The sequence below is a fragment of the Pan troglodytes genome, chromosome 16, assembly GCF_028858775.2.
Source record: "Pan troglodytes isolate AG18354 chromosome 16, NHGRI_mPanTro3-v2.0_pri, whole genome shotgun sequence".
Taxonomy (NCBI): Eukaryota; Metazoa; Chordata; class Mammalia; order Primates; family Hominidae; genus Pan; species Pan troglodytes.
In genome coordinates, this window is record NC_072414.2 from 53227585 (window position 1) to 53245931 (window position 18347).

General features: G+C 43.4%; 2 protein-coding genes across 3 annotated transcripts in view; one reads left to right on the forward strand and one right to left on the reverse strand.

Moving 5' to 3' along the window:
* RORA (RAR related orphan receptor A) overlaps positions 1-7192 on the reverse strand; it is a 735316-nt gene extending 728124 nt beyond the window's left edge. Inside the window, exon 1 of one of the 2 annotated variants that reach the window (XM_063795103.1) lies at positions 6960-7192. In XM_063795103.1, the coding sequence (XP_063651173.1) occupies positions 6960-7125 (166 nt within the window). In that variant the 5' untranslated portion in view covers positions 7126-7192. The remainder of the gene's footprint in view (positions 1-6959) is intronic. The other variant, XM_001173408.7, reaches the window with a different exon arrangement.
* The window catches only part of LOC129137229 (serine/arginine repetitive matrix protein 1-like), a 34705-nt gene continuing 22411 nt past the window's right edge, over positions 6054-18347 (forward strand). The window contains exon 1 of the mRNA XM_054667626.2: positions 6054-6519. Within this exon, the coding sequence (XP_054523601.1) occupies positions 6144-6519 (376 nt within the window). The 5' untranslated portion in view covers positions 6054-6143. The remainder of the gene's footprint in view (positions 6520-18347) is intronic.

Genomic DNA, 18347 nt, shown 5'->3' on the forward strand with positions numbered 1-18347 from the left:
TCCATCCTCTGACACAGAGTTTCAGAGAAAACATCTATGGTATAGAACTCTACCTGGGGCAGCCTGGAGTCCTCCACCACCTACAAGGGTGTGTGAAACCTGTACTCTCAGCTGTCAGTGGGTGCTGTACAGGGCTCCCTAGCTCACCACCAGGGCCCCAGTTCTGTGGACAAAACCATCACCAGGAAACCACAGCGCCATGCCATTGTTAATGTGCCATACTATGTAACGTGATAAGACAGTCTGTAATAATGACGTGTCAGTTAAGGCCATAAAAATATGTTAGGAAAAAAAAATTGTTCTTGCACCAACACAGGGGAATTGTTACCTATAATTCCTTTTAGCATTAGCATGTAAGAGCTGGTGCAAAAAGCCGGCCTGACTAAACTGTGAGCTATGGTACATTTATTCCTCATCATGCCCTATTCCTCTCTTCTAAGGATTTCTTTAGACAATCTCCTTGATGTCTTTGCTCCAAAATCAAGAGAGAAATAATAATAACTGGGCTGTCACAAAAGAACATCAAGACTCCCAAGCTGAATTTCCAACATTACAATATCAAAGATAATCACAAGACAACTGCAGACTATATCATTAAGTCAAGTGGGACATCCCTGAGAAAGTCAGCTTCTGATGGTGTGGTTCCGGGGATGCTTTCCATATTCGTCCAGTGAAAACAACCTGTGCTTGGAAAGAGGGTTTCCTTTGGGGCAATCGAAATGTTCTTTGTTGACATTCTTGGAATTATTCCTTCTAACCCTAGAGTTTCCTAACTTTCAGGATTTAAGAGCCTCATGCCAAAGATACCCCTTCAATATATCTATGGAAGAGTTAGGACTACCTGGAGTTTCTGTCTACCATTAGATGGGAGAAAACTTATATTATGTTATCATAATACAGTAAATAACTTATTTGAAAATATAATATCCTTCCTGAATATTCAAGAATGACTTTACCGCCAGGCATGGTGATTCACACCTGTAATCCTAGCACTTTGGGAGGCCGAGGCGGGTGGATTGCCTAAGCTCAGGAGTTTGAAACCAGCCTGGGCAACACGGTGAAACCCCGTCTCTACTAAAACACAAAAAATTAGCTGGGCATGGCGGTGCGCACCTGTAGTCCCAGCTCCCCGGGAGGTTGAGGCACAAGAATTGCTTGAACCCGGGAGGCAGAGGTTGTAGTGAGCTGAGATCGTGCCACTGCACTCCAGCCTGGGAGACACAGCGAAGACTCTGTCTCAAAAAAAGAAAAAGACTTTACATCCTCTTTAACTCCAAAGAAAGAATTAAGAAGAGCCTAAGCTCTGGATGAAATTTTCCTATAAAGTAAAAATCTCAATTAACTAAAATCAACTAATTGAATTTCTATTTTGCTACTTGCAACTTAGACAACAAGGGAGGAAATAACAAAACATACTGATATTGAGGATTTAACAAAAAAAGAAAGAAAGAAAACAATTTCCAAGTGGGGATCAAGATAGATTTAGTCCAATCTCTGACACTGTGTCCATTTACAGTTCTATAATGTACAATTGGAATTCATACTCAGAACAGTGACCTTGTGGCACCATAAGATTCTCAAACCTCAAAGAAAGATTCAATTACATTCTCAGTGTTCTTTCTAGAGTAGGAAACGGGACTAGTACGTTTAGAAAACATATTCAACAAGTAAAGGACAAAAAATACTTTGGGTTAATCTACTGTTAGTCAGAAAAACCAATTCATCAGTAATGTCCTGGCACCCTTAGAGAAAAATCATGGTTTACTGTGTATTAATCAACAGTTAAACACTGATTATCAGTTTTTTTAAAGCATTAATTTAAAAAATACAATTTTATTTTAACATACAGCCTAAAAAGATGGGTGAAAAATTTAACAGCTCATTTCTAAACCAACACTTCCTGCGTGAATTAGATATCAAAAAAAAAAAAACCGCTAAAAAATGATAGAAGAGAAAATGAGAGACAGAGAGTACTATTCCTAAATTTTGAGTAAGGAAGATAATCTTCATATTCAGAAAAGTATTCCAAATTCTGGATGAGTATTCACTCCAACACTTGAAGGCCTTTCAAAAATACTCTCCTTGTTTCTGCACACTTTATCACTAATCTGGGATGAATGGGACAGGAATCTGTGAGCGAGCAGATGAGGTCTACCTCAAAGTCCCTGTATATTGGCTCATGGGAGACAATGAATGTGAACAGCCAGATATGTCATAATAGGAGAGGTGCGTTTCCTATAAATTTTTTTATTTTTGTTTGTTTTTGCACACATGGCAATCACATTACAGCTCTTTCCCCAGATACCTGGGAAATGTAGTTATGCATCTGGCTTCCACAGAAGTGTAAGCTAAGAAGCTCAATTCATCAAGTAGCCTGGGAAGATGAAGGGGGAAAGGAAGAGTAAACTCAGAACACATGGCACATGCTTAAGATACCATACCATATGAACCTCTAATAACCTCCAACTCCATCTGTCCTGTCAACATGGTACCGCAAGCTCCTAAACACAAAAATGGGAGAAGCTGGATCTTAATTCAGAAGTGACATGTCCAAGGAAAAGAACCCATGGGCTTGTCTCACTCGAATTCCAAAGGTTAGCTCTGGACAGAGGGCAGTTTGCTTCCAAAAGTGATTCAGCTGTCACTAAAAATCCTCAGAACATTTTTATCCGGAGGCACATCTATTACAATTAACATTCTCACACCTCCCTGTGTCCCACTTCAGGAGTCTAGTCAGAAGTGTGTGCTACAGCCCCCACCTCTGCTACCTTGAAAACAAGCTGAAGGGTCTCATCATTAGGGGCTTCAATGCAGGCTCCATACTTCAGTTTCAGACGTAGAGGCATTTTCTAAAGCCAAGGGCTCCTCACCATGCCAGTAGGTATTGGAAAATTCCAGCAGGTGACTAACATTAGAAGAGTCTCCTATAGATGTTTTGAACCACTCAGGACTTGAATTCTAGATTAATAATTCAATTTTTTTTAAGAAATAAGGGGGAAGCAACAGAAAAGGTTATCATAACTATCATCAAATGCCTTTTCTATAATTATTATATTACATTTTTAAAGGGTATTATTATAAATGTTTTTATGAGCAATTTACCGGAAAATTAAAGTCCTTTAGTTTAAAAAATAATTATTTTATCCCTCTGGCAAAGGCTTTTCTCCCAGCCAGCAGCTCTTTCAAACTATGGGGCATCATTTGTTCACTGTGGCGAGCCGGGTCCATGTGAGGAAAGCTGATCTGAGAATCAATCTCTAGAAAGGGCGCTAAATTGCTAGGTAAGAGCACCTACTAGAAAGTGAATCAGCCAAAACTGAAGGGGGCAAGAGAGACCACGCACTTTCAAAGTCAAATATGTGGTTCTAGAAGTCCTCAGGGCTACACATAAACTACAGGCCCTGTTAACTGATTTTAAGTCAATCTAAGCTGAGCTTCCAGGGGGTTCGATCTCAACCCAACTGAGCTTTTCACTGTTAATCCCATCTTTTGGTTTCGATTTTTCCCTTAGGTCTGCCGGCCCTAAAAGCCTTCAACCTTCAGCACTGGTGTTCCAAACCAACTGTGTGGTGGTACACAGCCCTGTGTGGATAACTTCACTGAACTAAAATATGTAAGCTTCTGGCAAGCACATATAATAACGAGATTCTGAAAAAGCGTTTTTAACAACAGTTATGTCACGAGGCTCATGGCTCCCTGAAGTCCCTGAAAGCCTTGTTAAATTAAAGATTCGCTGTGGTTTTTTTTCCGCTTCATTCCTACTTCCCATGTTGCTTCCTGCCTTTCTTTTTTCTCTTTCATTGTGTTGTAAAGATGGAACTGAGTGACACCAGCTATCATTAATATCACCTAGAAAATGGAAGAGTTTCATTAAAACTGCTAACATTCCCAGCAGTTTTATGGACAGGGGAAGGTCATCTTTCAGATTATAAAGCCACACACCTGATTTTGTAAGCTCAGGCAATAAAGGTACACAGTGCATCCACACTTGGATTCCCAAGAGGGAGGAATTCAACAGTAGCCTCAAGTCTACCTAGGTAATGTCTCATGAGGTCACTGCAATGTCATGAGAATCCAGACCACAATTTCTGTGGACTTCAAACACTGACTGGGTAGAAGCTAAACCTGCTACCCTTTGGAAAGTATCTCCCAAATCAGAAAGCTTCCCATTTCACCCAACGCCAAGAACTCCACTCCACCCTCCTGGAGGTTGAAAATGCTAATCATAAGGTGATGACGTTTGCTTTTCCTTTCTAGTTGTGTGCCTTTATGTTTTAAGTATTTAAAAGGCGTAATCACCTAGTGTGTAGGTTAATTTCTTTCCGATATTGTAATTTATGCAACATTAATACTGGATGCCAGCTCCAATTTTCTTACTGCTTACACTCTGGGAGCCGGCTTGCATATTCTGCCAACTCCATTACATCATCTGAAAACCCAAACATTTCCCATTTTCAAATCACTCTCAACTACCAGGCATACTTACACATTCTCTCTTTTTCTCCCTAGCTCACACACACAAAGATTGGTACCCCTGAGGAGCAGATGCTACATCTGAGGTTAAAGTCTGCAAATGCACATAATTTCTGGAAGCTATTACTACTGCTGTGTTAGCTAAAGGATGCCTCCATCTCTGACCTTCCTTTTTCCATTCAGACTGTTATATAACCTAGTGCCTGCGTGCAGGATGTGAGTTGAGTGTTTGGGCCTTACCACCCCCCTCCCATTAAATCTTCCAGGAGGGACAGACAGGGGCTGGTTCAAAGAATGAGTTGGGGTGGGGGCAGAGGGTGGGGGGAAGGGGATATGGGTCAGCAGGTCAGCTGTGCAAGATGTATCCCACTCCTACTATGCCCCTCTCCCCTTTTTGCTGAGCCTAAGGGGGCTGGTGGCACTGAATGCTCCAGCGTTACATAATTTGCAAGAACAGCAAGTTACGGATTTGCTAGTCGGTTCTGCAGCCTGCCACCCTGATCGCTTGCAAGAACACCTTCTGGCAAGAATGACACCTGAAGATGTTAATAACACAGGGTGTGGGGGGGTCAAGAAGGAGAAGGGTGGCAGCACAAACCAAAAATCAGTGCAGCTTCCTAAATACTATGTCCCCCCCATTCCAAAAAAAAAAAAAAAGCCCCAGAAACACATGAAGGGGATTTTCTCCAGTGTTTCTGATTAACCCTGTTACATAACCCGCTCGCATTCCAAATCCACCGTCTCAGGGTCTAAATATACTCTTTGCAGCCAAAAGCTCCCCGCACACAAACTCACCGAGCTAGCGGCAGGTCCGGGCCCCCAGCCCTCATCCCCTTCCCTTTTGTCCCAGCCCTCGCCGCCCCCCTCCCGCTGAAACCGCGGTTCGCCGCGGTCACCCTTTGGAAATCGCCTTTAATTAAATGTTTTTCGCGTGTGTCATCCTGATGGCTTTTACTGTACTCGAATTCCGTGAATGGGAAAGCGCCTGGACAGGGGGTGTGGCTAAGGTGGGGGGGGGGATACTGTAAAACAGCCAGCACATGATCAGCCATATTCCTACCTCCAACTACAACATCGAGAGGAAGGGAGCAGTTCCTGGGGCCCCCATTCGCCTCTACCGAGCCCTCCCCAACCGCCGCCAGAAGCCGAGTGCAAGAGGAGGGGGCGCGCTGGGCCGGTACCCAAGCCGGGGCTGGAGAAATCCTCTCCGTCCCCAGCTCCAGGCGGCTCGCGCGAGCACGCTTCCTCCGGAGTGACAGGCGTGATTTATACATTATTTACAACAGTAATTAAAGCTGTAGCTTCCTCCTGTTCTTTGCAAACTCCAGGCGCATTCAAATAAATAATCCCCCACTCTCGAGAAAAACACACATCAGTTTCCAATACCTTTAAGAAAGAGTGAGCTTTCCTCAACAGCTTACTTTAGGAAAGGAGGGAGCAACTGAGTCCCCCCGCCATCCCCCCCAACACACGCAGACACAGACCAAACACCAAAATGAAGAGTAAAAATCGCCAGGGGAGGAGAAAACATTGCTTGCACTATCCAACCAGCATACAACTTGCACTGACCATCCCCAGGTTCCTGCAGAAACGCTTGGAACCTCCGAGAGGGAAGGATTCCCAGAGCTGAAATAAGTTTGGGTGCTTGCTTTTGTAGACGCTCCCTCCGAATGCGCGTAGAGCGCCCCACAGGACCGCCGCCCTCTGCGCGTTGGCGCGCACACGCCCCCCGCCAGCCTGGGCGCCGGGCTCCGAACCCCCGGTCTGCAAACTTGCGCATCTCCCCTCGCCGCGCCCGCCAGACAACTTGGCGAACAGCTCGCTCGCCCGCACCCCGCTTCCTTCGGCCCTTCCTTCAAATCCCAAACGCACCGCCGTGCTCCAGAGAAGGTGTCCACGTCGCCCCCAGACCCCGGAGCGCCCCCTCTCCACCCCCGGGGCTTCCCACGTCGAGCACTCCTCCCGCCCCCCGCCCAGATCTGAGAGGGACCGAAAACACACCCCCGACTCGGGCAGCCAGGGCCGAAACTGTCAAGAGGAGAAAAGGTAAAGCGGAAGGAGGGTGGCCATAAACAGATTTTTTTGCCCCTTCTTAAAAGGACACTGCCGCTTTAAAAGTTTCTTTCCCGGGCCCCCACTCCCCGCATCTCCGTATTTTGGGGGAGCGTATTTAATTGAGGCAACGCAGCTTTCCTCCTGTGTTTGCAGAAAAATCAAAGCCAGGGGGGTGAGCCCGCCGGCTGTCAACCTTCCCGCCGCCTCCCCCGCCCCACTCTGCTCCCGCAAGCCGAGAACGGGCTGCAAAAGTTTGCAACATTTCTGGGGGGCGGAGGGGGGAGGGGAGGGGGGTCCTCCGGGCTCGGGGCGCCGCCGCAGGCTCGCGCGCGGCCGCCGGACCCCGCGCCCCGGGCGCCCGCTCCCGGCCGCCCCCCGCTCCGCGCCCGGGCTCCCGCCGCCCCCTCCCCAGCCCCTCTCCAGCCTCCTACCTCTGCTGGTGCTGGAATAGCTCTGTCTGCGCACCGGGGCAGGCGGCTCGCTCTTGCGGGCGGATTCCTGGTTCAGCGGGGTCTCCCTGGAGCCGGCGGCCGCGTCCGCGCCGCTGCTGCCTGGCTCGCTGGCGGCGGGGTCGGGGGCTGCCGGAGCTGACTCCATGTTTTTTCCCAATGTAGAGATCGCTGGAGATGGCGAGCTCCGAGACTCCCTCTATCTTCTGTTTTCAGAGCAACTCTATGGTACCAAAAAAAAAAAAAAAAAAAAAAAAAAAGGAGAAGGCGACCGGCGAGAGCAGGAGGGAGAGAGCAGGCGGCGGCGGGCGGGCGGGCGGGCGGGCGAGCGAGAGCGCGAGGGAGCGCGCGGAGTGTCTGGGTGGACGTGTGTGTGCGCCCGAGAGGGGACAAGAGGCGGGTCTGGCCACAGGCAGCGCTAGCGAGAGCTTCTCCAGCCGGCCCCCACACCCACATTCCCCACCCTCCAGACCCCAGACCGAGAGCCACAGACTGGCTGCCAATTTTGGGAGGTGGGGAAAAGAGGGGAGGAGGAGAGCAGAGCCTCCCGCGCCCCAATCCTCCCCTCTCCCCAGCCCAGGGACAGAAATTAAAATCGGTGAGATGATTCCGTGCCTACTTCTGAGACTCTCTCGGGAACAGAACTCGTCCCCATCCGCTGCCAGCTTGGGAAGAGACAAATCCGATTGCCCACGTCCACGTTGGGAAATCGCAGGTAGCCCCCTGCCAGCCCTGCCGAGGGCTGAGGAGAAACTAAAAAGGAATTAGAACGGGGCTGACATCCCAAGGAAGGCGGAGGATGGGAGGACGTGGCACTTTTTACTTTGGGATGGGACGGCCAGTGGGTTTCCAATCTTGGTTAAAGACATCTGTGTCTAAAACAGATTTTGTGAATCTAGAAGCGCCATGGACAGTTTCTGGCATGGTTGAAAGAGGTCGCTTTCAGCTCCTTTGCTGTTTGTCCGCGAAGGATCCAGAAACCATTTGGCAGGGCATTTTCTACTGAAGAAAACTTTGGCCTGTTTGGTCGATGACTATCTAAGCTGGATAAAACATGCCACGCTGCATCTAGCTCAAGCGTGGCTGCTAATTGTCAATTCCCACTGGTACTTTTCCTATTAAATGTACAGTCTCATCCATAAAAGGTAGATATACTGGAGAGGCATTACTAATGCCCGGATAACATTCAGATAATTAACAGCTCCTAATAATTCGTATTATTATAGGCATCATTCTACACCCTTCTCCCATTGAAATACATTCATCCCCTAGTAGGTACCTAAAACTCCAGGAAAGCAGATAATTGCATCATCGTTACCTTGACCGCAAACTCCAGGATGAAGGAACAATACAAATTGAAAGAATGGAAAATATTCCAATGGTAGTAGCCTGATTTCTCTGCCTTCATACTCAATCTACCACTTTCTTTTGCCTGCGAAGACACTGTGGAAATACGCCCCACCTTCCTTTCAAAAGGATCCAAAATTTTGACAATAAATAATATTATTAGAGGCCAGAAGGTGGCATAAATATGTGTGCTTCAGAACGTGGGGTAGGCGGAGGGAATTGGGGGACATTTTTCTTTTGCTAACTTCCTGGTTTGGAAAAATGCTTTAAAAAATAATAAGTGCGGGAAACCCAGTTAGCTAATCCTTCAGAGGAACCGCCATATGCCAAATTTCACACATAGTTTCTGTTACTGTTACTGATCTTGATCTTATTTCAAATACACAATGCCCTTTGCCATGGTCTGTGTACTAATCAGCAAAACCTGTGGTCCACTCTTCGGGGTGATGTAAATGAGATGTGAACAGTCCTGATACCTTAATCCTGTCTCTGCAAGGATCCCTGGCTTTAGCCTGTCTGTTGGCGCCTACAAACAATGCACAATTGTCTCCTCCATCCCAAATCAGATGTGTGGGTTTCCCCATACATCAAAGCACAGATTTCCAGAGCAGCCTTCACACCATTTACCATTGGTTAGCCTGTTAGTAATGTTCTTGATGCAATTGACCTAGCTTGTTACACTTGACTTTTCTAAGGAAACAAATATATCAAAGTGTACAGTTTAAGAAACAACTTCCTCTGGGACAGTGAGCATCTCAGAATACATTGGCTGCCTCATGTTTATTTTAGAATACTTTAAAAAATACTCGTCACATTAAATTTCACCAATAATTCTATTTGGGACGCAAGTGACTTAAAAAGTATCCCTGGTTTCCTTTTAGGTACCAGTAGCAACTTGTTAACATTTTTTATTAAGTCTGTTCCCCTTGGACCTTTAATGAGTTTCTTACTGTTCTCCTTTAACTAAGGTGATATTTAGTCACCCTGAAAAGACCATCTAGAAAATAGTCATAATGACCTGAATCAATTAAAATAGACTCTATATTCCCTTCAGAAAAAGATCGCAGCTCCAAAAAGCCATTTCTCCTAACTCTCTAAGACAATTACTGCTTCTGCAATTTAAAACAATTGGGAACTCAAGTGCTTTCCCCAAGGGAAAAAATAAAAGTGAGTGAGATACATTCCTTGACTGTCAATCACTTTGACTAAAGTGTAAATTACCTGGATTGGGGAAGCATTTGAAACCTGAAAAGCACAGTGATTAGGTTTATATTTCTTTCCTTCCGTCATGCTCCCTTTCGGATTACTAATTAAGGCTTTCCAATTTTCCAAATATTTGAAGAGATGGGAGCCTTCCTTAGATTCTGCTCATTGACAAAGGGCAACAGTGTTTGCTTAAAAATGGTTATTTTACTTTGCACCGAGTTCCCTGAAAATGGCTTAGAAAAGCTATGCTTGTGGAAGAGATCAGCCTAATTTCAGTTTTTTTGTAACTCCTCTTTGCAACACCACAGCCATCGCCCCCTACCTCCTTGCCAATCCCAGGCTCCTCTCCTGATGGTAACATTACTTTTCTCCTGCTCTAAGGTAATTCCTGGGAACCTCAAAGTTAACTTTGACTCCTCTCTTTTGCTCCTGCCCCTGGTTCTCCACATCCTAACATGCTTGCCAAGTGCTACAAATTCTACCTACATGACATATGCCCCTCCTTTCTGCAGCCATCCATGCAGTTCCAGACATTATTGCTCACCTAAACCATCTCAGTAACCTCTTAAATAACTGGCCTTCAGTCTTATAACCATTCTAATCCATTCCAGATAGTACTGCCAAGTTAATTACCCTGAACTACAGCTCTCATTTCCCACCATGTCACTCCCCTACTTACAAGACTTTAATGGCTCCCCATTGCCCATGCAATTAACAGCTAACTAGTCAACGCGGTATTGAAGGCTCTATCTCCCTATCTCTGCACTCCTATACCAAGGATGGCAAGTCAATCTCGTCATGTGGAAAGGTGTGGGCTGTGATTGATTTATGTTATCTCCCATGGGTGGAGGATAGGGAGTGTGACACTCCTGGCAGGAGTTTGTCAAACTGTCTTACATCCTTATGTAATCTCCACAATCCATGTGCAGTACTCAGGCCAGGCCACATGCTGCTGCCTGCTCCCCCTCCTACTTCTAGTCCATGATACATAGATAGTTGCCTCTGCCTCTTCTCCCTAAAGGCCCTCCCTGCCTTCTCTGTTTACTGAAATCTACCTTCCTTTCAAAGTTAATTCTAAATGACAGCTCCTCTGTGGAGCCTTCCCTGATTTACCCCAAACCAAATATTTTAACTATCTTAGTGCTGTGCACCCCTCCTAAGGCATTTGGTCTGCTCAATCTACCTTGTATTGTGGTTGTTTGAACATTTGCTTTATCCTCCCTGGTGGAAGACATGCTCCTTAAAAGCAGGGACTGTGCCTTTGCACACAGTAGGCATTCATTAGAGTTACTGGATTTGGGGAATGCAGTTGATGAAGTCATCAAAAAGTAGCATGTCCACACGGTAATTCCATTACCCAACAAGAATGAAAACCTAAGCATTTCAACTTTCAATCACTTGAAATAAGCCTTTCCTTCTTGGATAAAAGATTCATCAGCATGTATATGCTGTTAAAATTTATATATGCAAAAAAAGTTGACAGTTATTTTCTTGCATTTCTTGAGAGGGAGAGAAGGGAAATGATGGAAATATATAGTAGAATTTCCTTGGGAGTATGGCGCTTTCTACAACATGCACAAGAACAAAGAAGACAGAAAATTAAAACTGAGTGCCCAGACAACAAGTTTTCCTTCTTTCAAGAAAGCATCCAGAAGCTGAAGCTGGGCTATGTGCTGAAAATAGAAGACACACCAATGAAAATGCAGCACTGCTCTTGGGCATGGGAGGGGCTCCATCTCACTGCTTGTCATTAAGTTGTCCCCCAGCTGGTAAAGTCCAGGGTAAGAAGGAGCCAGAGAATCAATGATGTAAACCTGATATCCTCCTGGGTGGTAACAGGAGAGCCAGACTTGCCAGACATGAGGAAATAAAGACGAAGATTGAAACATGCAGTGTCCACCCTGGATGATCCACTCCACCCATGCCCATTTTATAGGTGAGGAAATGAAAATATAGAGAAGAAAAGTGACTCGCCCAAGGCCACACAACTAATTGGTGGCATGATGTGACTGACGGCTTCAGACTGCCTGAAGTCAACGCCCAGCTCTGCCACGTGCTGGCAATGTGGCCAAGGGAAAGTCACTAACCATTTCTATGCCTATATTTCCTCATCCATAGATGAACATTGTTGGGGTTAGATGAGATGATCCTTCTGAAATCTTGGCACTCAAAATTCTGCTCTTATCATTATGCATCTTACAAGTTGTTATAAAATTCTGTATAAAACAGCACTGTCCAATACTAGCCATTAGCCAAATGTGTCTATTGATTTCTTAAAATATGGTGAGTTCAAATTGAGATGTGTGATAACTGTTAAAATCCACATTGAATTTCAAAGACTTAGTACAAAAATGTAACGTGTCTCATTAATACTTTTTTATTGATTGCATGTCAAAATGATCAGAGTTTGGATATATTGGGTTAAGTGAAATATTTAAATTAATTTCATCTCTTTTAACTTTTTAAAATCTGACTACTAGAAAATTTAAAATTACTGTGTGGTTGATAGCATTGTCTATTGGAAAGTGCTGGTATGGACCATCTCCAGCTCATAGTAGGTATTATAACAATTTAATAAGAGTAATTTCTAGGGCTCAGCTGGGGCTCAAAAGGTAGCATCCAGCCGGGCACTGTGCCTCACACCTATAATCCCAGCACTTTGGGAGGCCAAGGCAAGCAGATCGCTTGAACCCAGGAGTTTGAGACCAGCCTGGGCAACATGGTAAAACCCCTTCTCTACCAAAAAATACAAAAATTTAGCCAGGTGTGGTGGCACACACCTGTAGTCCCAGCTACTAGGAAGGCTAAGGTGGGAGGATCACTAGAGCCTGAGAAGTCAAGGTTGCAGTGAGCCATGATGATTGTGCCACTATATTTCAGCCTGCGCAACAAAGTGAGACCTGTCTCAAAAAAAAAAAAAAGTTAGCATCTGTCTTGTCACTTCACAAAATTTTAATTGTGCTGCTGCTATTTGCAGGGCATTACGCTGGATGCTAAGGAAAACAGAGACAAAGGTATTGGGTCTTGTAGGAAAGGTAAAGATGTGCACATCAAAACTAAGTGTAATTGTATGCCTCTGTTAAAATCCTTTAGGGATGAGGCTTACGCTGCCCTAGAGACCTCCATAAAGCAACTAATAATCTTTCCAGGGCATGAAGCAAGAAAGACCCGGTCTTGGGCAGCAAATGTTCCTTTTGATAACTTCTAGAACTAGGGCTGAGGAATTGGAGAAGAGAAAAGCATTTAACAAGCGGCAAATGCCAGGGGACATGAGGAACAGTTCTTCTGTAGCCCAGTGTTTTCCAGCAGCTTCACCTGAACTTCACCTGGGTGAGATGAAGGGATGTTGCATTGGCCTTAGTATCCTTCATAGACCCATTATGACCCCACCGAGATTGAGTTCACTAGTATCTCTGGCTGGCTTTGGGACACACGAGGGAAAAGAAGGCTGGATTGTAAGCTCCTTGAGGGCAGGGACCTTGTCTCACTTGTTCATCTGTGCATCCCCAGTGCCAAACACTGTATCTAATACGTGATAAATGCAATATTTGTTGACAGATTGATTGAATAATGAGGTAGGGTCAAAATAAAAAAGAAAACTTAATAAATCAACAAATAATGGAGTACGATTGATTGCATACCCACTAAGTTCTAGAAACTTTCACATGTCTGATACGTATTTTATAGATTATATTCTTCCACTTGGCCATAAAGCAATTTATTTTCTCTAAGATTGCATTTTTTCCAGCTATAAAATGGACATGATGACTTTTTAAACCACTTATATCACAGTGGTGTTGGTGAGGGGCAGGTAAGATAACATAGATGAAAGTGATTTGGAAATTCTAGAGTAGTCCACCCAATAGAACCATGTATGTGTTCAATGTGATTATCACGCCAACGTGGCTATTGAGTACTTGAGACACAACTAGTATGAGGGAGGAACTGGAATTTTTCCCCTTTAAATAGACTATTTTTAGAGCAGAAAAAGTGAGCAGAAAGTAGAGAAATATCCCATATATTGCCTATCCCAACACAGGCACAGGCCCTGTCACTGTCAATATCTGGCATCAAAGGGTACATTTATTACAATGGATGAACCTACATTGACACGTCATAATCACTTAAAGTCCATAGTTTACATTGGGGTTCACTCTTGGTGTTGTTCATTCTCTGGATTTTGACAAATGTAAAATGACATGCATCCACCATGATAGTATCATAGAAGGTAGTTTCACTGCCCTGAACGTCCTCTGTACTCTGCCTATTCATCTCTCCCTTCCCCCAACCCTGGGCAACCATTGATCTTTTTACTGTCTCCAAAGTTTTGCCTTTTCCAAAATGGCATGTAGTTGGACTCATACAGTATATAGTCTTTTCAGATTGGCTTCTTCACTTAGTAATGTGCGTTTAAGGTTTCTCCGTGTCTTTTCGTGGCTTGGTAGCTCATTTCCTTTTAGCACTAAATAATATTCCATTATTTGGATGTACCGTGGTTTATACATTCAGCTGCTGAAGGACATCTTGGTTGCTTCCAAGTCTTGGCAATAATAAATGAGGCTGCTATAAACATGCATGTGCAGGTTTTTGTTTGAACATAAGTTTTCAACTCCTTTGGGTCATTAACAAGGGGCACAATTGCTGGACTATGTGTAAGAGTATGTTTAGTTTTGCAGGAAACAGCCAAACTGTCCTACAAGGTGGCTGTACCATTCTGCAGTCCCACTAGCAGTGAATGAGATTTACTGCTGCTCCATATCCTCACCAGCATTTAGTGTTGTCAATGTTCTGGACTTTCGCCATTCTAATATTCATGTGACTGGTAGCTCATTTTTGTTTTAATTTGCTTTTCCCTAATGACATAAGATGTGCAGCATCTTTTCATATGCTTATTTGCCATCTGTATATCTTCTTTGGTGAGGTGTTTGTTCAAATCTTTGGCCTTTTATTCATGGGGGTTTTTTTTTTATTGTTGAGTTTTAAGAGGTCTTTGGCTATTTTGGAGAGCAGTCTTTATCAGATGTATCTTTCCAAATATTTTCTCCCAGTCAGTGCTTGGCTTCTCACTCTCTTGACACTCTTTCACAGAAGAGAAGTTTTTTAATTTTAATGAAGACCAGCTTATCAACTATTCCTTTCATCAGTTGTGCCTTTGGTGTATGTATGTGAAGGCATCTAGATTTTCTCCTATGCTGTCTTTTTTTTTTTTTTTTTTTTTTTTGAGACAGAGTTTTGTTCTTGTTGCCCAGTCTGGAGTGCAGTGGCTTGATCTCAGCTCACCTCAACTTCTGCCTCCTGGGTTCAAGCAATTCTCCTGCCTCAGCCTCCAGAGTAGCTGGGATTACAGGTGCCTGCCACCACACCCAGCTAATTTTGTATTTTTACTAGAGATGGGGTTTCTCCATGTTGGTCAGGCTGGTCTCAAACTCCCAACCTCAGGTGATCTGCCTGCCTCGACCTCCCAAAGTGCTGTGATTATAGGCGTGAGCCACCGCACTCGGCCTCCTATGCTGTCTTTTAAGAGTTTTATAGTTTTACATTTTAAAGTATACAATCCATTTTGGGTTAATTTTTGTGAAAGGTATAAGGGCTGTGTCTAGATGCACTACTTTGCATTGGGATGTCCAGTTGTTCCAGCACCATTTGTTGAAATGACTATATTTTCACCAATGTATTGCCTTTGTTCTTTTGTCAAAGATCTGTTGACTACATTTATGGGTATCCATTTTGGAGCTGTCTATTCTGTTCCATCGATCTATTTGTCTGTTCTTTGAGAAATACCATACTGTCTTGATTAGTATAGCTTGGAACTGGATTTTTAATTTCATTTAACTTCAATTAACTTAGCATCAAATAGCCACACGTGGCCACTGGTCACTGCATTTGACAATGCAGACTGTTAATGTTAAGTTTTACTCTTTTGACTTTCTAATCCCATCCTCACATGGTTACTCATTCATAGATTTTAGGATCTATAAATATTTATTTTGTATCTGCCTTGTGAAAGACCTGTAGGAAATTCTAAGATGAATCAGATAGATTGTACATCCTTTATGAAAAGCTAAGACAAGTTCATAAGCACCTGTACTTTGCCATAGAATGGGTTCAGGGTCTCAGAAGAAGAAGCCAATATTTCTTGTTGGAGAAATCAGAGAAGGCTTCCTTGCAAAGGAGGCATTTCATGAGTTGTTTTTGCTGGATTCAGGACTACTGATACAAATTTGGGAAGTGGGTATGGGAGTAGATGAACTTTTTGCAAAGAAAGTTGAGGTTGCTGACTCCATTTGTATTCTCCAGGTGGACCTATTCTTAGTGTTGCACACAAACATGTTTTCATTAAGGAAATGCATAAGAATCTTCTCTGTCAAGGCAATGTGCCACATGGAATCTATCTCACACATACATAATTTTTCACCTTATATTGGTGGTTTTCAAAGTGTGGTCTGCAGACCAGCAGCATCAGCGTCCCCTGATGGACTTAATAGAGATACAGATTCTCAGGCCTCAGCCAGACTTAGCTGAGTTACAAACTCTGGGGGTGGGGTCCAGCAATCTGTGCTGTCACGAGTCACCCTGATGATTCTGATGCACACTCAAGTTTAAGAATAACTGTCCTATATTCAAGACCACCTGATTAATAAATGCACTTATGGGAATGCCATAAATCCTAAAAGAGGGCTTTTCTGGGAGATGAGACCTATACTTCTGTGGGCCTATCATTTGACTTATTATTTCAGCACAATCACAAAATTCCCAGCACCATGTAAGAAACCCTATCATAACTAAGGATATGTATGTCTGATCATTTTGGTAGTAGTTATATAGAGAGGGCTTTTTCTCTGTTTTTCCACAAAAACTTGGAGAGAGCTTAAAGTTGAAATTTTAAAAAAGAAAAAAAAAAGGAAAGGAAAAGGAAAAAAAAAAGCTGTCAAACTAGCCTGGGGCACTGATGATTCAGAATGCCAGCTCTGCCCTGGTGAGGATAGATATTTAGATGGCAGCCCTGTGTGAAACTGAGTAAGAAATCAGCAGGAAATATTTTCTGCTTAACAGATCAGAAGGGTGACAAAGACAATAGCACTGTTCCAAAAAGCTACATCATGGCAGGCATGATGGGTCAAACCTTCCTTTAGAAAAAGTTATAAGTTGTCTTTTTCTCTCACGAAAGAAGAAATGTTCAATTATCCAAAATGTTGGCCATCTCACTAAATAATCTTTTTCTTATTTTAGGTATGTCAGTTACCTCTTACACAAAAATGCTGCCTAGCAAACCACCCCCAAACTCAGTGGCTTACAGCAATAACACTTCCTTCCCATTCTTATGTCTATGGGCAGGCTAGGGTTCAGCTACATTTGGCTCCAGGCTGGTGATTGGGTTTGGTTCTGCTGTATGTGTCTCTTCCTAGGACAGTGGTTGACTGAAGCATGCTCTTCTCCTGGCAAAAAAACAGGTGCACATAAGAGCAAGCCCATTTGCCAAGCAGCTGTCAAATCTTAGCACACATCACATTTATGAATTCTCCATTGGCCAAAACAAACCACATGGCCAAATCCACAGTCAAAAGGTGGGGAAATATCTTCTGCCCACCAAGAGGTTATAGCAAGGGTGTTACTGCATAACCCTACTACAGGGGAGTGAACGACTGAGGACAATCATTCAGTCACCCAGGATGGCTTATCGCTAAATCAGAAGTTCTCAAGCTTGGCTGCACATTGTAATCACTGGGGGAGCTTTACAAAGTCATGATGCCTGGGTCCCACCCCCAGAGATTGTGGCTTAATTGGTTTGGGGTGCAGCCCAGGCTGAGAGTAGTAAAAGCTCCCCAGGTAATTCGAATGAGCAGCCAAGTCTAAGAACCATTGGTGTTAAACCAAATGCTGTTGATTAAACAAATGTAATTTTGACTACTGCTTTGGGGAGGACCCTTTCCCATTCATTTTGGGAACTCCCCATCTTTTAAAACCTTTTGCAATTAAAGCACATTACTGTGTCAGATGCAATTTCAGTTCCCTCCAGTAAGCAGCCTCGGGTCAGGTTCATAAAAAGGTATCATCAGAGATTTTCTTAGTGTTGAATTCTAATGAATTGTTGGTGATTCTGTGTGTTACTTATCTATCGTTAAAGTGAAAATGCTGGTGTGGGTGCTAATTGCTGTCTACATTTCCAAAGAATCCTTGTATGGGAGTGGAGCATCTTGCTGTATCATTAGAAGTTAGGATCTATCTTCCCAAGGCATAGGACAGTAGCTCAGATAATGTACATTTTATTTTGCTTTTTGTTTATTTTTGTATTTTCTATATGTAAATACATTGAGAAAGATTTCCTTTTTCGGGTGACTTCTGGCACTCAAAATTCTATAAATACACAGAAGTTGTAAAGGAGCTTATAAAGGTTTTGAGGACCTTATAAAGATATCTTCTAAGGTTTTGTTTATTTTATTTTATTTTTGCCATACATTTTGGAAAGCGATGCATGGAGCTGATTCCAACTGGCACCCTCATCGTTTATAAGAAATGTTTCTTCCCATAGGAGATTTTGCCACTTAAGGGTCTCTGTATATTTTTAGTCTTAAAATGTTTCATGTTATTTATTCCATCACTAATTTTATTTCACAGTTTTCAGTTTGGGATATTTTTAAACTTGTTTATGACACTGTAAAAATAAAAATATTGCATCATACCCCCTTTTCTGACTTTTTTTTCTGTGTGTAAGGAAAACAATATTTTAAGGACCAATCTATGTTTTAGAAAATCCTTCATATCTTTCATGGATCTTCTAGACATAGTGATCAAGCAAAAAAACATCCTCCCACAATG